The 24993-nt window shown below is 36.0% G+C and overlaps 1 protein-coding gene across 1 annotated transcript; it reads right to left on the reverse strand.

Annotated features, from left to right (window-relative positions):
- Positions 1-7107: 7107 nt before the first annotated feature.
- gaa2 (alpha glucosidase 2) lies at positions 7108-23931 on the reverse strand. Its single transcript, XM_084395252.1, has 20 exons — positions 23753-23931; positions 20775-21404; positions 19628-19773; positions 19271-19436; positions 18980-19076; positions 17779-17898; positions 17571-17689; positions 15897-16028; positions 15282-15392; positions 14394-14507; positions 14197-14281; positions 13993-14110; positions 11932-12065; positions 11683-11834; positions 11226-11374; positions 10868-11009; positions 10678-10776; positions 9844-10008; positions 9385-9531; positions 7108-8365 (listed from the first exon to the last, which is right to left on the reverse strand). The coding sequence occupies exons 2-20, from the start codon at positions 21393-21395 to the stop codon at positions 8303-8305; spliced, it is 2880 nt and encodes a 959-aa protein (XP_084251378.1). The 5' UTR covers positions 21396-21404; positions 23753-23931; the 3' UTR covers positions 7108-8302.
- Positions 23932-24993: the final 1062 nt, after the last annotated feature.

The raw sequence follows: 24993 nt of genomic DNA on the forward strand, positions 1-24993 counted from the left end.
CATGCTTGCTCCATGGCAAGTGCCATGGTAATATTGGAATATCTTTGAATACTATTTTAATAAACATCAAACCAAGTGCATAGTTATGTAATCTTTTTTTGTGTGCATGTATGAAGTAATTTCCCCTCAAGTTCTCACAGGTGACCTACCAGGTGTTGTTCACTACAATAACTATGACAATGTAGACTACAGATATAACAATATATAGATATCCTTGAAAGAGACTTTGCTTATACTATAGCCTTTGACAACCAGAAAGTGTCCATATACTTTGTGGACATATACCATATATTTTGAACAGTATATGTGTAGCTTTCTCATGCCACTTTGTCTGATATTTTGTTTCTATTTTCAGTTTTTATTTTTATTTTTTTTGCAAAGTGTGCTGTAACTGTCCAAATACTTTAAGTTGTGTTTAAAACAATGCGCAATGTAAGACTAAACGGGTAGTGTACATGTTTCTGTATAAACAGTCTATACTCCTGCATCTGTTTAAGTGCATTATTGCAGATCCGTGTTCATATGCAGGTGGTGTTCGTTATGTTCGTATGGGTGTGTCTTGGCTGTGCTCTGTATGTGTGGTTGGACGTGTCTAATCTCGCTGAGTCACACTGAAGGAAGTAACAAATCGAGGCTTGCACTTTAGACATGATTGACCTTTAACTATTTTAAGATTTCCATCATATAAACAGTATAGATTTTTAGGTATAAACCAACTTTAAAACTTACTTATTTGTCCATATTTAATTATCAACATGTGCCAATGTTTTTGCTCTTAGTGAATCCATTTTCACAATAATAAAACATACAGAATTTAGAATAGAGACGTATAGGCAAAAATAGAATGTGTAAAAACATTTGAAGACTTGGAATGGTTGTCATTCTTTATTTGACCAATGGATGTCAGTAAGAGACCAAATCATAGTTGGGAAGTTCACTGTCAGCTGAAGTTGAGAAACCCCTGAAACTCCTGGGAAGAGTTATGATGACGTCTTCGTGGGTGGAGTTTAAGTTAAGCGTTTTTAAAGGACTTCCCTTATAGAAATGGTATGGTACCAGATGGTAATGTCATGATAATTTGATTTATATGGAACTAAAAATGTATACAAAAATGAATAAATAAGGCCTCTAAATTGAAGATTTCCAAAACATTATGATAATTCATTAGTATATACATAACACATTTGTTATGTTGAACGCTTTTGGTTTTCATTAACCCACACCAATTGATTTTTACAGATTTCAGCATCTGAAGAGCGCAGGTGAGACCTGACTAGCACACGTTGGGTTAAATCTGTGTTTAAACTCATTAAGCCTTGCCAATTTAAACATTCAAATGCAGAAATATTGAGTTCTCTTTCAAATCTTGGGCTTGAACAGACAAATTCACACAAAAATTGTCAACATGCCTGTCTTGGCAAGTATCCTAGCAAACAAAGTAGGTTATGTCTTAAGTGAACGTAAACATTAGATAAAGACAACACATGTGTATCAGTATTAGTATACTGGATCTGTGTATCAGGTCTTAAAGTGACAGCAGCACTTAATATTCCTGCTCTGTGTTTTTAATGTTAATCAAACAGCAAATGACAAGGAAATCACTGCTCTTAAAAATGAATAGCTTTTGTAACTTAATGATTAATCTTTATTTCATTTCTACAGTGAAGATTATATGTAATTTAGTTTTACATTAGATTTACATTTTTACATTACTTAGTTCAATTTGCGTACCAGAAAAATATTGTTAGATCTACCAAAGAAACCCGAAAAGCACTGTTTTTTTCTTTGCTCTATTGAATTTATTTGTGCCATTGCTTGTAGTTTGATTATTCTTATTTTCTTTATTTTTATTTGAGAGTAGTCTTTTTCCCCCCCTGAACATAGCACGTACCGCACCGAAACTGTGACCCTAAAACCGTGATAAAAACCGAGCCGCGAGTAATCTGAACCTTTACAACCTTTAATGGTAAAAATTTACCCACTCCTTTTTTTAATCCCCATAAATCATAAGCAGTGTCTCAGGATAAGCCTTTTTCAGTTTCTGTGCAATGTGACATAACATTACACAGGCCCCGCCCACGACTGCTGACTGACTCTGCCCTATTAGCATAGACCCGCCCTGAGTGAGCTGTACACAGTCCGCCAGAGCATTTAACAGCAGTATTCAAGTAAGAAATGTTACTAAAGTTAATCAATCAAGAGCAGTGAGTGATTTTCTGTTTTTCTTTTGTTGTTTGATTCATATTAACAGCATATTTAGCAGTAGGTAGGCCTACTGTATATTACGCTGCTTTCACTTTAATACACAGATATGCACTAATATACGTGATTTATTTACTTGCTGTTTACATTCACAGACATAACCGACTGTGTTTATGTGAACTTTGCGGTTTTGACATAACCTTGTGTGTATTTGATAGGTTAAGCGCAATAAGACATGAAAGAGAACTTAGTTTAATACTCACGGGACGCAGCGCCTGACATCCAGCTTTCTGTGCGCATGCGCCGTGTGTGTGTGCTCAGAAAACTGTATCAGAAGTTTTGACTGATATGGCTTTAAAACGCATGCAGATAATAAACTTTATTGATGATGAAGAACTGCAATGTCACGTGACCTAACTGCGATAGAGATGATAATCAAAACCAAACAGATGTTTTAGTTTTTGGCAGGGTATACTGGGCACGAGCTGTACAGGCCCCGCCCTCTTCTGGAAAGTGATATTGGAGAGGGGAGTAGCAGCTCATTTGCATTTAAAGATACATGCACAAAAACCAGGGGGGCAGGGTTTCATAAAATATTGAAGGTTCCCCGGGCGCCGCCATTGGCTAGCGGACCATCACCTGCTGTTAGCATTCCATTGACTCCCATTCATTTTGGCGTCACTTTGACAGCGAATAACTCTACATCTGAGGTGTTTAAAGACTCCATTTGTCCATTATTTATTTCTAAAGAAACACGACAATGTATAAAAGGCTCCATTACCTTGTATCTTACGTTATGGCCCCGTAGGTGCAGTTTTTGTAAAAACAGGCTAACGATTGCGTCATAACCACGAGACTCTCTGTCGCACAGTAGAGAATTACCGTATAGACAGGAGGAGAAGCTCGCGGGCAATCGGGGGGACGTGGAGGCAAAATGTCAAAGTAATTAATAAGAATACCTAGCAAAAGTTGCTCCTGCTCCTAGCTCATGGACAGCTCCTACTCACACTCTCCGTCTCTGCAAGTTTCGGAAGGGAATGATTCAGATTTCTCTTGACACAGCTACTAGAAGACAGACGGGTTGCTCACGTCACATCTACGTCGTCAAGCTCAGTTTGAGTCTGCGCAGTACGCTCGACCATCAGGAAGTTAGTGCTTCTAACTGACTTCACTTGTCTCTGTTGAAACCTATGGGGTCGCTGTGTCCAGTTTATATACTGTCTATGACAAAACCAGCATGTTTTTCCATCCACTCAAAAATGAAACAGAAACTTCACAGACACATTCTTGGGGACACCTGAGACTTATATTACATCTTGTAAAAAAAGGGGCATAATAGGTCCTCTTTAAGGTAAGGCCCTTTAAAGGACTTATAAACTTTTAAAGTCCCCCTGTAGTCAATAATTGTATCCCTTAAAACTCATATCTTTGATCACCAAAACTACATATTTAAAGTCTTCATGCCTTTAAATAGTTTGAATGTAACTCTACACCATTGCCTCATTTAGTAAACACAGTTCTATGAATATGCAAATTAGCCCCGCCTCCACTCACTCACACCAGCTCAGAGGTTCACGTTGAGGATCACAAGTTGACCTGATTGGTTACAAGGTAGTTTGTGACGTCAGAAACAAACTGTGTTTTTGAGACTGTCTTTGGTTCACCACAGTTTTAAGGAGAAAATACTAAGCAATGGTGTTGACTTATGAATTTGCTCACGGTTTTGTCTTAAAGCATATTAAAAACACCACATAGCATATAAACAACTTTAAAAGCTTGATTTTCACCACAGGGGGACTTTAAAGGACGGTATCCATTTTTAGATATAAACCAACTATAAAAATTGACTTTTTTTTACTAGTTTGTTCATATTTAATCATCAACATGTGCTTATTAAGTCTTTAATAAAAGTAATGAATGAATAAGCTATTTGTTAGTGAAGTTAGTGAAGAAGTTAAATCTAGTTTGTTCTAAAATTAAACGTGGTTTTGCGTATTTAAACAGTATTAATAATTGCTTGTAGCAGCCCACACCTACTTTTATCTTAATTGGAACATAAAGAGGAATCAAGAAATTAATTTTTAGTCAGAAATGCTGAGATTGTATTCCAAGAGTTGTTTAAAAGAGCAAGTGATATGAATGAACCATTTCCAACAAACTCTTGAACTGTATGCGTGTGATAAAATGTTTCTGCCTCTCTATAAAGCCCTGTGGGTTACCTAAACATGGTGACAGAAAAAACTGACTGAAAGACAACAATTCGTGGTTTAATGTCACTTCTTTGGCAGCTAAGAAAGGCAATGAAAGAGTGAGAATGTGGAACATCTGGAAGCTGTTATCGCTGAAGCCCTCAATATACACACAGAGAATGAGGGGGGAGTATGTGGTACTGTGTGATTGTTTTCTTCAAGGCTGAAATGAATGCTATTCTGTTTTTACTGCCAAAATAAACATTATTTCATTCTGAGAGAAAATGAATGGCAATGATTTCCAGTTAGCGCATTAAACTGGAATTACACAGACAATGCATGTAAATCTGCTGTGAAGTAAATTAAGTAACATTCCAGATTTAGTGTTTGTTGCGCATTAATTGCGTTATTATACATTTGAAGTTTGGTTTCTTGCAAGAGCAAACTTGCTAAATGCAGTCAATGCTGATTTTGTTGAAATTAGGTTTTTAACACAACTGATGCACAAGAGACTTCTTTCAAAAACATTTAAAAAAAAATTATACACTACAAAATAAAACACTTAGGTACACTAAAATAACCAAACATCTTCAACTGGAAATGTCATATTTTGTATGAGTGTAATTTATTATAGGACAGTTTTAACAGTCAATGTAGAATAGCCCTATTATAAGGGGAATGGAGTGGATAATGACAGGCGCTCGCTTTGACACGTTTCATATTCATCATTAATTTGTCAAAAACACATTTGCACTGTAGTAATTGTGACCATTATCTTGGTCTGCTGCATTTTGTCATGTTTTAAAGGTAATTTTGATGATTATTTTGTCAGATGAAGCTCATGTATTCATAATTGTGTTTGGACCTTCGGAAAACATACTTTTCTACATGCAGGATTTTTTTCTTTTTAAACTTTTAATTCTTTTGAATTAATAACCAATCAAGAAATGAAAGTTCTGCCCCATACTTAATTCTATTTTTGTCCCTCTTTTTGTTTTGTTTTTTGCCTTTATTTCTTTCCGCTTGCATCGGCCCATACAGAAACATGGCTTTCAACTTGCTGTCATATCATACTGCATGTGGAAGCAAAAGTCTGGCTTTGATCTTCAAACAGGTCTTGTGTCAGTGTGAGATGAAAGCTGAAGGTTCAGATGTGCAGATTCACTCACAGGGGAAAATAAGTTCGGCTATCAGCTCTGGGTTTACAACAATGCTTCTGAAGAAGAAGAAGTTGATTAAATGTGTTTAAAGACAGAAACACATTTTGCTTAAAACAACAGAAATTTTCAAGGTCTAAACTAAATCTTGTCGGTAATTTACGGAAGAGGATTAGGGCCAAGCAATAATAAAAAAATAAAACCATCTCGAGATTAAAGTCATTATAATGCGAGATTAAACTCGTTAAATTTCGAGAAAAAAAGTCGAAATACAATCTTTGAGAATAAACTCATTACATTTCGAGAATAAAGTCGTTGTGTTTCGACTTTTTTTCTCAAAATTTAACGAGTTTAATCTCGCATTATAGTGACTTTAATCTCGTTTTATTTTTTTATTATTGCTTGGCCCTAATCCTCTTCCGTAGTAGCCTAATTGCTTTCATGCTCTGGTTTATTGTACACTATTTTTTTTTAAACACTGCATGTCTGTCTAAAAAAAAAAAAAAAAACAGTAGGCCTAACATGCGAACATGTTTGAGCTTCTGTTTACAACTGATGTGTGATTTGATGAATTAATGTGAATAAAAGCCTAAATTCAATCTGTTCATTATATAAAAGCGTTTCTCTTCAGAAAATTTGGACTAAACCGCTCTATTCATATGTAATTTACAATCTCTTTATGAACTTTTTGATCTGTCTTTGTGTCACTTGCGTAGCGGCCAACGGAGGGACAGAAAGCTCTCAGATTTCATCAAAAAGATCTTCATTTGTGTTCCGAAGATGAACGTATTACAGGCTTGAAACAACATGAGGGTGAATAAATGATGACAGAATTTTCATTTTTTTGGTGAACTAACCCTTTAAACTAATGTTAACTAATGGGACGGTTATTGTAAAATGTTACCAAAAAATAAATAAATCACATGAGAGTTTATTTTCTGATGCCATAGAACTTTATAATACTAGAAAAATGTGTTTTGTTTAAATAGCTACCTGACGTTTCCTCAGGGCTCTGCACTGAGCTGAGAAAAGCCATTTCCCACTACAAAGTGAAGGAAGTGCCTCCAAATCCAGTTTCATGTAGCAATAACCTGGCCACATATAACTATAGCTCTGACTGCAAGACATAAAATGTCTTGTCACGATGTCTCGCTTAACTTAGTCCTAAATTGTAAGTCGTTTTGGACAAAAGCGTCTGCTAAATGACTAAATGTAAATGTAAATTAATCAGGTATGTTAGGTTCGGGTATGAGTAGGCCTACATGCTGTGGTTCATACATGCTGGACACCAAGAAGACCAATGGAGGTAAATGATAAAAAGAAACATTGCTGAGTTGTTTTTAGCATGTTGCTAAGGTATTCTGGGTGGGTTCTATGGTGTTTAGGTGATTGTTAGTTCAGAAAAAAAGGTACAAAAGCTGTCACTGGGGCATTAAAGGGTGCATATTGGTACCTAAAAGGAACAAAAGGGTACCGCCCCAGTGACAGCTTTTGTACAGTACATTTTTTTCTGAGAGTGTATTATCACTGCCTCAAAACAAAAGAAAAAACACAAGAGAAAAGATGAATACTTTGAATTTTATTGCACACTACCCTGTATGTCCTCTGAAACTCTGTACAGCAGTTTGTTCAGGGTCATTTAAAGAAAGAGAAGCCTTAAACTGGCTCCTTCACTCATGTAGATATATCTTTTAGCTTCAGTTTTAGGAGCACACTTCTTTACATTTGAACTTTTTTTGTTAAAAGTTGTAAAGCAGCCCAGTGTTTTCGAACAGAGGGTTTTATACATTCACAGTAAAGCCACTGAATGTTGAATCACAGCTTTGATGTAATATATAAGGCACAATGTTATGCTATAAATGGTAATATCGACAGCATGTGGAAGCAATTTACAAAATACTGCACAATTATGCCTCTTTAAGCCTTGATGAATACTGTACAGTGATTTACTTCCATAATATTTTCATGGTTTTACATTTTTAGACTTACTCACTTTGGGCATTAAAACAAATGATTCATAAGTTTATAATCGCTGAACATACTGGATCATGTTAATTACAAGCCTGTCGGTACATGGAAATACTGTTTGCTAACTAATGCTTAAACATGCATTTCTGCAGCATCAGAATGTCCTGAACTGGGCAAACATGCTTGTAAACAATATATACACATATGCAATTCTAAAGAATATTTACATAATTTGGAAAAATCTGGAAGGTTATGAATTCAGCAGGATCACTTTTGAATTTGCAGTTGTTTTTGTTCTGTTGGTCCATTGAATCACTACAAAATATTTGCTATATTTTGAATTATTGGTTTTGATGGCATGGCAAACTACTTTAAGATGAGGAGCTTTAATTCACAACTAAAAGGTTTAAAACAGAAGAACAGTCTTTCTGCTCTAGAAACAATATCAGCAATAACAGGCAGTAATATAACATCATAGTTAAAAATATCTATCCATTCAACAGATCAAACAAATGACTTCATCAAAATACAGACTTCTTCCCTTAGGTTTTAATTCCTCTGAGTGCAACTGACCACTGCTGGGTCAATAATAAAGAGTACACTTAAAGTGCACATGAGAAATTCAACATACAATCAAAATCTGTCATATCCTTTCTGGTTCATATTTGATTTTAGGCTGGAACCAGAACCACCACTGTACCAGCACTGAGATAATGTCAGCTGAGATGTTAAGATCATGATTTCAGCAGCAATTTGCAATTCAGAAACGGCACTGATGATTCACGTTTACATCCAACTGATTGTGAAGTTCAGACTGAGGTTCAGACCCAAGTCTGTTACTGTCAGCACCTGGACAGACAGAAGACAATAAATACATTTCTTTAAGGCTCATCTTTTCTTTTTTTACTGTATTTTTAGCTATTTTTCAAATTCATAAAATCATTCTTGACATCACTGCTAACTGGATCTTGGATCTTTTAATTTAACCTAGGTATTTTAACCTAGATCAGGGGTCCTCAAATTGCGGACTGCGCTCCGGTTCCGAACCCTGGTTTGGTTCCAACCGGACGGCGAGACATAATGACAATGGTAGCAACATTTTACCATTTCTACTGTTTAAATTGAGCAGTGCGGCAAAACAAAACAACAGAGCATATATATATATATATATATATGTTAACAGCTTTTCATAAATGTTAGATTTTGGGAAAATTATTTGTAGATGGCAAAGAAAGACTTTGAAATTAGAAGTTAACTTTGGTTTCAGCTCATGATGAGGGCGTCTTGATTATGTACAGTGTTTGTTTGTTTTTAGCAGATACTTATTTTAAGCAAAATATAAAAACATAGCCTCCTGCCATGCATATGTATCTAAATGTAACAATAATAATAGCCTGATAAAACATCTGATCTTACCTTTTAATATTAATATATCTAATTTGACACCACTGCTGTGGCTTTGAGGGCCCAATAAACTCATCCAACTTTCTTTAACAAAGTACTACTGCCGCCCAGGTGGAAATGTGTAACTATTCCAAAAAAGTATTGTCCAAACCTCCACTGGGAAGGAAATATAAAGGCCGGACCTCTTGGAACTTTAATTGAATACCCCTGACCTAGATATTTTAAGTATTTCAATATTTTTTTACCACAGACAAATATTCCAAATGATTTTCAACAAAGCCTAAGCCTAATGAATGCTTATAGTGTCAGATAACTGCAGATGAACATACTAAACATTTACATTTTATTCTTCTAACTTACTGCAGACCGTTCAAAATTCTAATTTAACCTGATAACTAAATATGCACAATCATCTCAGTATTTATAACCAGTAGCTTCCTAAAAACAATATTAAAGTATATTACCTGATTGTCACGGTAAGTGAATGCTGCCTCGTGTGAATTCACTGTTACATTTTCTGGCTCTGTCTTCACCCCATAAAAGGAAACAGTTTCCACAGTGATGTAAGTAGCCTCCTCATGATTACGCAGCACCTCTGATTTCATTGTGTTCTGAAGATCATTAATAAAGATCATTATATCCATACATACACACACACAAGTAGTTGACAGCATGATTGTTTACAGAAACATTTAAGAACAAGCAAGTGATGCATTTAATAAAATAACATTGAATGAAAATGTGTATAAATTGAGAATTTGAGAAAAGTTAAAGAAGTGATTACATGAAATGTGAGAGGTAGAACGTAAAACAGATGAATAAATAACCTTTTATACTGTGCCCATAGTATGAGGATCTAATGAAAGCTTACTGAAAGTAAAGCATTCTGGTGTGCTTCAGTAAAGGTGAACGGTTTTCTGTACCTTTTCTATTGTGAAATAGATGTAAGCGTACTGATCAGTCTCATATGAGTCAATGGTCTCTCCGTCATCCCAATACAAATCACCCTTGGCCAGACCGTCCTCACTCAGACTTGCAATCAGATGAAGGGGCTGACCGCTGCTCACCCACAGGGTGGTGTTCGGTCTCTGAAACACAAACATATAGAACAAAATTCAAGTAAACATGCACACAGACCACAGCCAACACTACTGCTACTAGTAAATTATTTCGTAAATGCTTCCCTTAAGTATCAAATAAATGATACATAAATTACCTAGACATCAAACAAAGACTTCCTTAACAGATCATTTATTTATTAAATGTATATATACAATGGGGGTCAAAAGTTTGGAATAATTAAGTCTCTTCTGATCACCAAATTTTTATTGTACCTAATAGTTTTCAGCATCATTACTACAGTCTCCAGTGTCACATGATCCTTCAGAAATCATTCTAAAATGCTGATTTGGTGCTCAAGAAACATTTCTTATTATCAATGTTGAAAACAGTTGTGCTGCTTATTATTTTTGTTGAAACGTGATGCACTACCATTTAGATCTTTTTAAAAATGTTTTCAACATTTATGATAATAAGAACCATTATTAACTATTACGCATATGATGTATATATTATGATAATGTGCAACAATAGTAAATGAAAAAAAAAAAAACCTCCTTAATAGGAAATGTATTTATTATATATAAAATCTGGATTAAATTTATAAATAATTACATATAAAATTACTTAAGGAAGTCTGTCTGCATTAACTGAAAAACAATAATGTACGAATATGTATAAATGTGACTCTTTTTCACCTGTGTAGGTATAATGGAACCCTCTCTGAGATGCAGGTTGATCTTGTCCATCGGAGCCTGAAGTTTGATCTCTTCTCCTCTGCTTACCAATGAGTCACCCTGTTTGTGACAAACAAATATCAATGTCTACAAAGTAAAAGAATTGTGAGTTTCTATTTCTAAAAGGGTTTCTAGAGAGGATGTGACTTACGGTGTGAAAATCGTACCAGAGACCTTTAGGGAAATATCCCACTACATAATCTCGTCCTGCCTCCAAAACCGGCGTGACCATCAAACTCTTTCCCCATAGGAACTGTTTATCTATCCCATATGTCTTCTCATCGGTAGGGAACCTAAAACACAGCACAGACCGTGATTATATGCAAAGAAGTAAATTAAAGTGGACATCTTCCTGAAATTATGAATATTATGTGCCTTGATCTGTATCTAGATATTCAGTAAAAATTATATTTCTGTCATTAGATGCTGCTAGAAACTCCAAGGTTTGGAGAAAACTATTCCTTTAAGAATTAAATGCACATACAATAAGTCACATGTTTTTATCTTACTGAAAGAGCAGTGGTGTGGCGACCGTGTGTCCACTGATGTGTGCGTGATGGAAGAGTGTGTAGAGATGTGGGAACAGGGAATAACGGAGAAGGATGGCTTCTTTCATTGCAGTACGAGCTGCAGGACTGAATGCAGTTGGATCCTGATCCTGTTGTGAAAATGACAAAACTGTTAGAGTCTTGCCTTTGGAATGCAGATGAAAAACATTATAAAAACAGAATATTGTCCTGGCAAAAACAAAAGACAGATGGGTTACTAATCAGATGAACAGACAAAAATGCCTCAAGACTGCAGAAAATCAATAAGATGAAAACAGTTGAAAAACACAGCAGATCCTCTAAAGCAGCACGTATCTTAGCATTATGAGTTGTGACCAGCTGCAGCTGCAGATTTTGCTGTAGTCTAAAGCTAAATAAAGAGTCATAACAGTGTTTGGTTGGATGGAAGAAAGTTCACCTGTTCATCTATAGAGTTGTGGTTTCTTGTAAAGGGGTAGAAAGCTCCGAGCTGGGTCCATCGGACACACAGTTCTTCTGTAGTGCTGCCCCCAAAGCCACAGATGTCTGCCCCAATAAGAGGAATGCCCAGGATGTTAAATGTCAGCATACCTGGAAAAAAATGAAAATAAAATGGTTAGTGAATCTGTAGTCAATACAACACTATATGGGACTAACTCTGACCTCAGCAGAGAGTGTGCGTTAATACCTGGTATAGATGTGGCCAGATCTTTCCATTGGCTCCTGTTGTCTCCGAGCCAGTGGCCCGAATACCTGCCCTGACTGGGAAACGTAGAGCGGGAAATGACGAAGGGACGCTTCCCTGTGATCTTCCTCAAAGCACTGAGAGAGACAGATGGACATGATCCACTACCGTTTGATGAACAGAAAGTGTCCAAATACTTTTTTGGGGGGGTGGTGGTGAAATGTTTTGGTTGAAAAGTGTGCTTGCGCCATCTTTCTTTAAAAATAACAAAACGTTTTTGACAAAAGTTTGGGGTTGTAAGATTTTAAAAAGAAGAAGAAATTAACACTTTCTTTCAGCAAAGATGCATTAAATTGATCAAAAGTGGCATTTACATTGTCACAGAGATTTCTATTTCAAATAAATTATGTTCTTTTGCACTTTTCTACTCAAATAATCCTGACAAAAATGTATCATGGTTTCCACAGATATATTAAGCAGCACAACTGTTTTCAACATTGATAACAAAAAAAAAAAATATTTCTTGAGCATCAGGTCAGCATATTAGAATGATTTCTGAAGGATCATGTGACTCTGAAGACTGGAGTACTGATGATGAAAATTCAGCTTTGCCAACACAGGAATACATTATATATATATATATATATATATATATATATATATATATACACTCACCTAAAGGATTATTAGGAACACCTGTTCAATTTCTCAATGCAATTATCTAATCAACCAATCACATGGCAGTTGCTTCAATGCATTTAGGGGTGTGGTCCTGGTCAAGACAATCTCCTGAACTCCAAACTGAATGTCAGAATGGGAAAGAAAGGTGATTTAAGCAATTTTGAGCGTGGCATGGTTGTTGGTGCCTGACGGGCCGGTCTGAGTATTTCACAATCTGCTCAGTTACTGGGATTTTCACGTACAACCATTTCTAGGGTTTACAAAGAATGGTGTGAAAAGGGAAAAACATCCAGTATGCGGCAGTCCTGTGGGCGAAAATGCCTTGTTGATGCTAGAGGTCAGAGAAGAATGGGCCGACTGATTCAAGCTGATAGAAGAGCAACTTTGACTTAAATAACCACTCGTTACAACCGAGGTATGCAGCAAAGCATTTGTGAAGCCACAACACGCACAACCTTGAGGCGGATGGGCTACAACAGCAGAAGACCCCACCGGGTACCACTCATCTCCACTACAAATAGGAAAAAGAGGCTACAATTTGCACGAGCTCACCAAAATTGGACAGTTGAAGACTGGAAAAATGTTGCCTGGTCTGATGAGTCTCGATTTCTGTTGAGACATTCAGATGGTAGGGTCAGAATTTGGCGTAAACAGAATGAGAACATGGATCCATCATGCCTTGTTACCACTGTGCAGGCTGGTGGTGGTGGTGTAATGGTGTGGGGGATGTTTTCTTGGCACACTTTAGGCCCCTTAGTGCCAATTGGGCATCGTTTAAATGCCACGGCCTACCTGAGCATTGTTTCTGACCATGTCCATCCCTTTATGACCACCATGTACCCATCCTCTGATGGCTACTTCCAGCAGGATAATGCACCATGTCACAAAGCTCGAATCATTTCAAATTGGTTTCTTGAACATGACAATGAGTTCACTGTACTAAAATGGCCCCCACAGTCACCAGATCTCAACCCAATAGAGCATCTTTGGGATGTGGTGGAACGGGAGCTTCGTGCCCTGGATGTGCATCCCACAAATCTCCATCAACTGCAAGATGCTATCCTATCAATATGGGCCAACATTTCTAAAGAATGCTTTCAGCACCTTGTTGAATCAATGCCACGTAGAATTAAGGCAGTTCTGAAGGCGAAAGGGGGTCAAACACAGTATTAGTATGGTGTTCCTAATAATCCTTTAGGTGAGTGTATATATATATATATATATATATATATATTTATTACTGTTTTTAAATTATTTTTCAAATGAATGCAGCCTTAGTGGGCATAAAAGACATTAAAAAACATTTCAAAAGCATCAGAAAAAATATTATCAACCCCTAACTTTTGAATGGTGGTATATGTATTTTTGAGTGTTTGCTTGTACCTTTCAGTGGCTTTAGATTCCATGAGTCCATACAGACTGTGTATGTTGTAGTGAGAGGAGATTTTCTGACGTGCAGATGCACACACAGTCTTGGCCCTTAATGTACCACCCAGAATACCTACAGCAGACAATACCATGTCTTATTGTTGGAAGAAACGTAGCATGAATAATGTAATGTCCACATAATAGCGAACACACTGATACCTGGTGTGTATGGAGGATTTTCCAGTTCATTCTCTGGACAACCATTCAGTGACCCATCAAAGAAATTAGATGGCTCATTCATATCCTTGCGGAAGAGACAGAAAGAAGAAGAGTATATATTAAAAAGCAAGATCAATGCTTGGCTAAATACAAATAACAAACCATCAAACAAGGAATAATACAAATGCACAACATACAATCCACACGCCATCAAATGGCACTTTGTCATGGAACCTCTGCAGATTCTGGTACCACCATTCATGCGTGTCTGGATTGGAGAAATCTGGAAAAGCAGTGAGTCCTGGCCAGACCTTAGAAACAAGCAAAAGAATCTGCAGTCAAGTCACATATAATATTCATAAATTACTACATTTTGATTTAATTTAGTTTAATCATAAACATTTTAAGCTTCCAAGCACTCTTAAAAATTCGAATTAATTACTAAGTTTCTGTTTAGGTTTGTTGGACTTCATATTGACACCTATTGTTGCGATGCAGCATGACACTTAAGTTTATTGATTATGATGCAATTGGAGAAATGTTTACTCGCGTCGTCAGCCATGATTAATTTATTCCACAACAAATAAGGCATTAAAATATTGTGGAAAAGTCTGTAGTATTCATCTGGACATGAGATCATTTCATCAGTTTTGGGGTCAGCACATTTGTTTTTTTAGAAATTAATACTTTTATTTAGCAGGGATGCATTAAATTAATCAAAAGTGACAGTAAAGACATGTATAATGTTGCAAAAGATTTCTATTTTAATTAAATGCTGTTCACTTGAACTTACTATTCATCAAATAATCCTGAAAAAAATAAATTTTGAAAATTAATCAGCACAACTGTTTTTAACAAAAAGGTTTCATGACCACCAAAATCAGCATATTAGAATGATTTCTGAAGGATCATGTGACACTGAAGACTGGAGTAATGATGCTGAAATTTCAGCTTTGCATCACAGGAATAAATTGCAATAATATTTCGCAATATTACATTATTATTTTTTGCCAGTATTTTTGATCAAATAAATGCAGCCTTGGTGAGCATAAGTGACTTCTTAAAAAACAACAACCTCAATGTACCTTCCCAATAAGGACGTCTCCATTCAAATCATTGATGAAAATTCCTCTCTTCTTCCCCTCATCAAACGGCCAGTAGGAGCCACACGGCTGAGAGCTACTGATGCCGGGATCCTGAAGAGGAAGCGCAAAAGTGACAAACACACAAACTGCAGTTTAAAATCAAGCCCACTTCAGCTAAATCCACAGTGACACATCCAAATGCTTTAGTGATGGTCTCAACCGCATGTGAAACATTCAGTTGCCAAATCTGCCTCATGACTGTCAGTGTGATTCTAATGCAACACAAAAAGACGAGAGTAGAATGAGTAAGAGTGTTATATGGATGTTTCATAAAAAAAAATTGCATTTAGTACCTAAACAAAAATGTGTCCTGTTTTGTCTCATCTGTCAGAGAGTGCTCAAACAAACACGAACAAGAGCGTTTGAAAACAGCGGGTACGATAATAACGGGTACTTGGTACTACCGGTACTGCAGAAATGCTGGTACAGTAAACTTATTTTTTAAAGTATGAAGTAAGTTCCCCTATCCCCTTTAAGATCATTTAGCTTTCCTAGTAGAGTTACCAAAGGTGTAGTTCATAGTCAGTTAAAGTGAGAGTGTGTGTGAGTGTGTACCAGAATCATGACGTAGTGTTGATCATGTATGTGAAGGTCTTTCACGAGATCAGGTAGGGTGGAAAAGTTCATAGGCTCATAAGTAAAATCTAGAGCACGATCCATGTAGTCAATGTCATTCCACTGAACGTCCTGAAAGATAAAAAATAAAATAAAATCAATTTGCTTTGTACAATTTATAATTAGTCATTTTGCTAAATGCACAATGCTAAGTCAGTGTTCTTCTGTGGTTTGTAAAAAAATAATAATCAGCAATCAGACTTCCCTTTGCTTGTCAGCAAAATGAGGAATAGGATCAATATTATGCAACATTAAAATTTTCACTAGATTTCAAAAGTGCTGTTTTAATGTCCCTGTGAACAATGAGTGTTTGTATTGGGGTACACTAGCATTGTAGACATATTAGCATTAATTATTTATATACTATTATAGTATGTATTACTAAACTCAGCTAAAAAAGAAACATCCTCACGCTTTCAACTGCTTTTTTCCCACCAGCAAATTGGTTATTGTGTGTAAATATTTGTATGAACATATAATGATTCAACAAACGGGACATAAACAGAACAAGTTTTACAGACATTTGATGAATAGAAATGGAATAATGAGTCCCTGAACAAAGCGGGGGTCAAATTCAAAAGCAGCAGTCAGTATCTTGTGTTTTAAGTGCTACAGTGCATCATCTTCATGGACTGAGCCAGATTTGACCGTTTCTTTCTGTGAGATGTTGCTCCACCTGCAAGTTGTCAAACACATCTGGGAGGACACATGGTTATAGGTGGTTTGGCACTGCAAGGACGCTCAGCAGTCCTTCCTGTCTCCCTGTAGCACTGTCTTAGGCGTCTTACATTATGGGCATTGCAGTTTATTGCTCTGTCCACATCTGCAGTCCTCATGCCTCCCTTCAGCAGGACTATGGCATGTTCACACAGGTGATCAGAGACTCTGGGTGACTCTTGAAGGTGACTTCAATGTTAGTAGAAAGGTCTCTTTCAACTGTGACATTCATTTTCTTCCGCCTGTAAACTGTTAGTGTCTTAAGGACTGTTCCACAGGTGCATGTGCAATCATTTCTTTATGGCTCATTGAACGAGCATGAAAAGGCATTGTTTAAACACTTTCCAATAAAGATCTGTAAAGCTTATTTAGATTTTATAAAATTATCTTTAAAATACGGTATCCTGAAAAATGGACATTTCTTTTTTGCCGAGTTTATTTTTAACCATTTTTCATTTTAATTTGAGTAATTGTGTTGTGATTTGTGTAGTTTTTTTCTATACAGCTTTAATTTATTTTTATGTCAGTTTGTTTTATTAATTTTAATCACTTCAATTGATATAAATTTCATTTAGTTGCCAAAGCGACATTTCTAATATTCATTTAAGTTCAAGATTTCCATCAAGATTTTTTACTTTATTTCAATTACCATTAACAATTTTTTTTTATAGTTTTAGTTTACAACAACACTGATGGAAACAGATATACATTTATTGCATACGTTTTTTGCGTTATTTTCTGTGCTGAATTTTTCTTGATGTCTATTGAGAGTGCAAATCTAGTGAGCTACAGCTGATTTCAAATTCTAACCAATCAGTAACATTTGACTATGAACCATATTTACCTACACCAAACCAATAATTAATAAAAAATGATCTAACAGCTACTGTATAGTACCTGAGGTATCCCATAATTCCGCATTTCTCTCACAACATTCCAGGTTTTGTTGCTAGACTTGTAGCCCCATCGGCAGAGATGATAGCCCAGAGCCCAGTAGATGGGCATTGCAGGCTTACCTAATGAGAGAAGATAACATCATTAGTTGGTCAACTTCTGATTCACGTCAAAGTAAAAAAATCAAATACTGCTTATGATGCTTGCTGACCTACAACATCCAGGTACTGTCCAATCACAGAGATGGGATCTGGACCCAGGAAAATGTAAAAGTCGAGGATCCCACCAATCATACGCCAGGTGAGAGCAGGTGCAGGCTGCAGAGCCACATCTACATGACAGATTATTCACGTTAAAACAAAGTTGAGACATTATCCGCAAAAACAAAGATTCACAGGCAAAAACACTTTTTACTACTTCCGTTTTGAAATAGTACAACTCATTTATTTCTGGTTATGTATATTTTCAATGTGCTATCGTCACCTAGTTGACTAAACTAGAGAAACTTGAAGAGACGACTCGACGCCTGTGAAGAGACGACTCGACGCTGGCGATATGTTTATGCCCTAAATTAATACATGATTAACTAACTGTATTTTTCTATGTACATTTCTGAAATGCACTTTCTGTAAAGCTGCTTTGAAACAATATGTATTGTGAAAAGCGCTATACAAATACATTTGAATTGAATTGAATTGAATTAAACACCACCTAAAATGAGTTTCCCCAAGAAGATAAAAAAAACTGGACATTTTCTGAGACAGGAGAAGAGATATTCAAATGTTTACTGTGTAAAGAACTGAACGCACCATGAAGTTTTAATCCAACCCAAGCCAATCTGAGAAAGCATACATGATTATTTCACTGACAGTGCTCGTCTACACTAGTGACCGCAATGCTGAAGTGTGTGAGACCTGATGAATAAAAATATGTATTCATTTGTATTCAATATTTTAATCACTATTCTGTCATTTTTCATTGTCAGTCATTTTACTGTATGTAATTTACATGTTTATGCCCAAATGTTTACATGTTTATCTCCTCTATGCTGTGTGCGTCACTGTTTAATAATGAAATATTTAACCGTTCAATTTAAGGCATGTACCACACATTCTTTCAAATATTTTAAAAGACTGTAATACACACACAAGCAATCCTTTTATCAGTCAAATTACTTTAAAAATGTAAACTCAGCAGGTCTGAAATATGATCAGTAAGAGAAAAACACCGTTAATCAGAAGACGAGCAGTGAACTGCTGCTGTTAGTGGGGAAATATATTTATTTATTATTCAGAATGCACAGTTGGAAAGAAAATATATTTATAGGAACATTTCAGAAGTTAATTAATATTAACCATTACCTCAAGATCATGCTAGAATGAAGTGCGCATGTGTGTGTGTGATGAACCCACCCATTGCATTGCTGTTGAGCATGAAAAACCCATGTGCCATTCCATCAGATTCCACAGATAGATAAAAGGGATGGACGCCATAGAGGTTGGTCAGCTCCTGAAAAAACAATCGAGAAGTACAGAAAAGTAAGTGCAATCTGTGATCATGTGACCGTGTTACTTTTCCTATAGACTAGACGAAAGGCCAATAATTGTGCTAAACTTCTTGTTTTCAGTGTTTTAAATCTTGTTGTGAAATTTGAAAGAGCACTGGCAGATTATTACATCAGAAGACAAAAGTCATGTTGTTACCATGGGTGGAACATCTCGAGCCCACATGGTGAGAGTGTTCCACTGGACGTCATGCAGAAAGTTGGAGCGATGTTCACCCAGTCCGTATATGAAACGTGACGGCAATGATGTGGACATCTGCAGGAACTGATCCGCATAGAAGAGAGGAGCTATAGATGTATTCAGCCTAACGGAACGTGAACATACATGTTAATAACTCAATGCTGATACAGAGACATGTCACACTGTAGATCTCTAAACTAGAGTTTTCTGGTCATCATTTCTAATGGTAAAAGAAATGAAATCATTGCATTTTCAACTGAAAGGCATGTCCGTTTTCTCTAGCTAGTTGACAAAAAAAAAAAAACCAGTACGTACAGCACAGTTCCTGTCTGCGTTCTCTTGACAATCAGCCCGAAAGGTTCTTTGATGAAGTCTACGGTGTAAGAAGGATTTGATGCTCTTTTCTGAACCACAGGAACATCTATAGGCACCTCGTACCTCTTTTCAGACGGGTCTGTTATCTGTATGAGACAACTGAATATTATGAAACAATAAATAATGTACAAGGTTACGAATATCTAAAGATGTTTTCTAACAGGGACGTAGCAATATTAATATTCTGGCCAATATTAATAAGCTGTTATTTATTGTCATGTTAAGACTGATAATAAATAAATGGTTGAGATCTGCCAAAGATTAAATTTAAGAGTGTAATTGAATTATTAGTACCTGAAAATTACTTTAGTTAAATAGATTAAAAAAACAATAACTGACTATATACATACATACATATATGCTTATATACATATATACACATACATATAACAAAAGTTTAAAGGTACATTTTATATTTAATTTTTTTTATACTTTAGCAAGTATACGTAACATTGACCATAAGTGACAGCAAAGACATTTATAATGTTACGAAAGACAATAGAAAGATGAATAATAAATACTCATTGTTACAAAAGATTTCTATTTCAAATAATTGCTGTTCTTTTGAACTTTCAATTCATCAAAGAATTAAATTTTTTTTTTTTATTATCACTTTTTATGTTATGATGCTGAAAATTCAGCTTTGCATCACATGAATAAATTACATTGTACAAAATATTAAAATAGAAAAAAGTTATTTTAAAATGCAGTATTTCACAATATTACTGTTTTTACAGTATTTTGATCAAATAAATGCTGCCTTGGTGAGCATAAGATACTTTTACTTTAAATGTTACATGTTTAAATGATTGAATCATTTTAATTAATAATTTAAAACTGTTTATTTTTAATGTCAACAGATCTGGTACCAATATATTGAGGATCCCTTTTTTTAGTCAGATCTTTATTTGCATTTTGGTGGTCTGAGAGTGATATGAATGCTAACAGATCATTTCACCACTGAAATTCAATTTATTTTAAAAGAAAACATAAGTATTTAGGACTTCCAACATCAACATTAATCACTAAATTATTCTGAGAGATCACAAGAATAAAGAGTGACATGAAGACCCAAAAATGCTCTCACCTTCACACGCAGCCTGTTGTCTTCCTCATACAGCACTTCCAGCTGCAGTGCATCTATGTCTTTTGGATAATATGTCTTTTTGTTCCGGAGCAGTTTTCCCACCTTCCCCATCTCGGTGTCAATAATGGACACCAACTCATAGGATGGATAGTCGGGTGTGTAGAAACACCACGGCACTCCATTCCGTCCCGATGTCTTAGCCTGCGACTGCTGTATGAAGCAGCAGTTTCGAGCGTGGCACATCTCCTCCGTGACCACCACACCTCTCTCAGGATAACAGTCAAACCGCCACGCTTCGGGAATCTTCAAGCAGGACTGTGGCTGCAGCAACGTCCCATTTGGACTTTTAGCCACGGCAGGTGGAGGGAGTCTATGGGGATCTGTAGAGGGTGGATTATGAAACCAAAATATAGTTCCAAGCATCCAGACACCAGAGAGAACCACAATAAGTCCTGCAATGGTCAGCAGGGCAGCGGTGATGGAGCAGCGAGGGTTCTGGGGGAGCAGGGGGAGTTCTGGGTCGACTTCCTTCCCGTCCGCGTCCGTTGACTCATCAGGATCCAATAACGCGGCTCCAGAGAAATGAACCTCCTCAGGGGTGAGTCTCTTGTATGACACCATTTCAAACGTCTGAGTATAAATAAGGTAAAACAACATTAATTAACACTTCACAATATGGTTCCATTTGTTAAAGGGATGGTTCACCCAAAAATTAAAATTCTGTCATCATTTAGGCCTACTCACCCTCAAGTTCTTCCAAACCTGTATGAATTTCTTAGATATTTTGAAGAATGTCAGTAACCAAACATTGACTTCCGTAGTATTTTTCTTTTCCATACTATGGAAGTCAATGGGGTCCATCAACTGTCTGGTTACCGACATTCTTCAAAATATCTTCTTTTGTGTTCAGCAGAAGAAAGAAATTCATACAGGTTTGGAACAACTTGAGGGCGAGTAAATAATGACAGAATTTTCATTTTTGGGTGAACTATCCCTTTAAATGCATTAGCTATTAATCATAGTTACCTTTCTAAAACCAAAAGTTGCATCTGTTATATTTTTAATGGACATGAAATAACAAGAACTAACAATAAACAGTTGTATTTTTTTAACTAATGGTAACAAATATTTATAAATACTGTAACAAATGAATTGCTCAATGTTAGTTAATCCATTACCTAAGTAAACTTACAGAGTCCCTAAAGGGACATAGTGATGAAAAAAAAAATATAAGATGGGAGGAAAAATGATGTCAATGCTTTTACGTTATCTCGCAAATGTTTTGCATTCCCTCAAGAAACTTTGCATTTGCTCAAAGATTTTGAGTTATTTGCGAGCGAATTCAAAGTTTCATGGGGGAAAGCAAACATTTTGCAAGCAAACCAAAAAGTTTTGAAATATATTTTTTCATCCCATCTCATTTTTTTCCACCACCACGTCCTTTTAGGGGCTTTGTAAAGTGTTACCAAAAACGTAATCGAATCCAACACTGTTCGTACAACCAGACTAATTCATTTCTCTTAAAGAATAGCACTATGGCGTGAATTATCCAGCAAATTTATTTTATTTTTGGTTATTGTATTGCTTAAGATTGTCCTGCGAAAATGAATAAAAAACGTTCTACTGTGGAACACAAAAGGTGAAATTCTGCATAGCATACTTGTCATTTTTATGCATTTTCGATTATAATGAATGAGGACTGCAGCTTTCAAACTTCAAACTTCAAAAAAAAAAAAAAAAAAAAGCATCATAAAACTAACATAACAGTGGACCAGATCATGAATCATTCGCTAAATTCCAATTCTTCTGAATCCATTATTTAAGTATCTTAATATGTTCTGAATTAAATTAGAATAACACTCAGTTACTTTAAAAATCCAGGCATCAGCAAGTTCTTCAGCAGTTTCAGCCTCTGTTGAGCACAGCTATAAGGACACTAGCCTATATCTGCCAACATTAAATCCCACTAAAAGTCATGTGACAGATGTCACACAGAGGTGAACACTTTCTGAAGTGTTTGGAAGAACTACGAAGGGAAGTGGCTATTGGAGAGGAAATGAGACCATATGCCATACTCTACCTCTTCTTCTGAAAGATTCATGTTCTTTGCACATTTCACCAAGTGAAAAAGCAAGCATGCAAAAACAAAGTTACATGTTTTAATCAAGAACAGCTGAGTTAAAATTGCCAGGTTAAATTGGGTTTTCTGTCTAGTTGTAAATGCACTGTTGTCGAGAACTGCTAAGCTGACTAGGGAGTTTACAACTTTTGAGTTCTGATGTGAGCAGCTCAGCATTAGACTGATAAGCCATATCTCCGCTCATACAATATACAACATTTCTGTTATGAGGTCCTGGAGAGGTCAGAGTCCAAAAAAACACTATCTACAAAGAGCATAAAAACACATGCCTTCAAATATTATACACATCATGGGTGACATTACAGATCATGGGTGAGATGTAGCTGCGATAATACTAACAAAACATACCATGATACATTTTTTTTTCTAAGTAGGCTACCATGGATTTCCTTGTTTTGCCATGTTCCCTGAAGCAACTTGGAGCCTACCATGTAAATACCATTGTGTTTGAATGCACTTATACAAACATAACGCTTGTACCACAGAATCTCAGTACCATGGTTATATGGATAAAAATATTATTTTAAATTACTGCATATATCTTCAAATAAAAAAATGACAAGCCTTGTACATGCTAGAAACCTAGTAATCAAACAAACAAACCAGGAAAGCAACGATGAAATGAAATCTATATGAATCTCTTTGGAAAGAGATAAATAAAAAGCTAACGTTTATCGGTGTTTGGTTTCCATGCGACATTTTAAATGAATCCACTTCGTTAAAATGACACTGAACAACATCAAATATGTGACATTGTTGCACATTAGAAACAAGACGGAGCTCACACGAAACAGCAAGCAACACATTCAAGAGAACATGCACAATTAAATGAACTTACTTCTTGTGCAGTCGGAATATGTATGATATTATAAGGTTTTAATGTTTGACCCACTACATTACATCAGTGAATACCATGTTATTATTTGCGTTGGTAAATGTCACGGGTGTTTCATGTCTCATGAAGTTAGTGTTGTTGCTGGCTGCGTCTCCTGCAAAAGTACCAATGGAATCTGAATCGTTTAGCAAATCGGCTCCTTTAGACAGATCGGTACAGTGAACGGGCTCTGAAAACGATTCACTGATTCATTTGAGTCATCACTCAAAAAACCTCCCTGTGACCCCCGCATTTTCCATGTGATCTTTTATAACTTACTGCTTTGTCAAATCTTGTATTTGCGTTTTCCAATTTATCACCTACTTCTTAGTTGGGCTCCTCACTCTGCGAATCGATTCTAATGAAACTTCGAAAAGATTCGGTTCAAAGTAACATTTTCTTCTTGATGTTCTTCTAGTGTAACGCTCGCGTAAGCTTCACTGCCATCTACTGGACTGGAAACAATCGGGTTTGTGAGATAAACATTCAAAATAATTAAAATAAAAACAATTAAAATTCAGCTGGATTTAACATTTGAGTGAAAGTGAGAGGGGAAAACATTTATATTATACTATGAATAATATGATTAAGCAAATAACTAGGGTTTTAAAAGTTGAAAACTATTCTTACGTGTTCGTGACATCAGTCCAGCAGATGGCAGCTCAGTCTAATTTTGTGGAGTGAAAGTGTCTCCACATAACATGTAAGTTTATAAAATATTTATGTAACATCTAACACTGAAGTAATTATATAATATAATGTGCTTTTGGTCAACACATTCGAACATTCAACTATAGACATTGTTGCCTTGAAAATGAGAATGAATCGTCTTTTGATTCAGTTGAATTGCACTGTCTTTGATCTATGATGATTAAATTCAGTTTGATTCAACAAAAGGAAGGCAAGTCTTTGTTCTAAACTGTAAGGTTATTAGCCTAAGTCATTGGAAAACTGAAAACATAGCATGCAATTTTAATCTTGAAACTGTAGCATAGGCTCGTTAGAATCATTCAGATCCGTATGGTACAGGCCTACAAAGAAATGGCCTGTATCAATATTTTATAATGAACTGAATTCATGCACTATAAAGTTGATAGATGGCTTTTGTTGTTTTAATTATCCACGTTAAGAGAGTTGCTCTGAGCCGCATGTTTTTATTAGACAATTTTACACAATAATCTTCCTCTCTCAAGTTCTCCCACGCT

This window comes from Rutilus rutilus, assembly GCF_951802725.1.
Source record: "Rutilus rutilus genome assembly, chromosome: 2".
Classification (NCBI taxonomy): Eukaryota; Metazoa; Chordata; class Actinopteri; order Cypriniformes; family Leuciscidae; genus Rutilus; species Rutilus rutilus.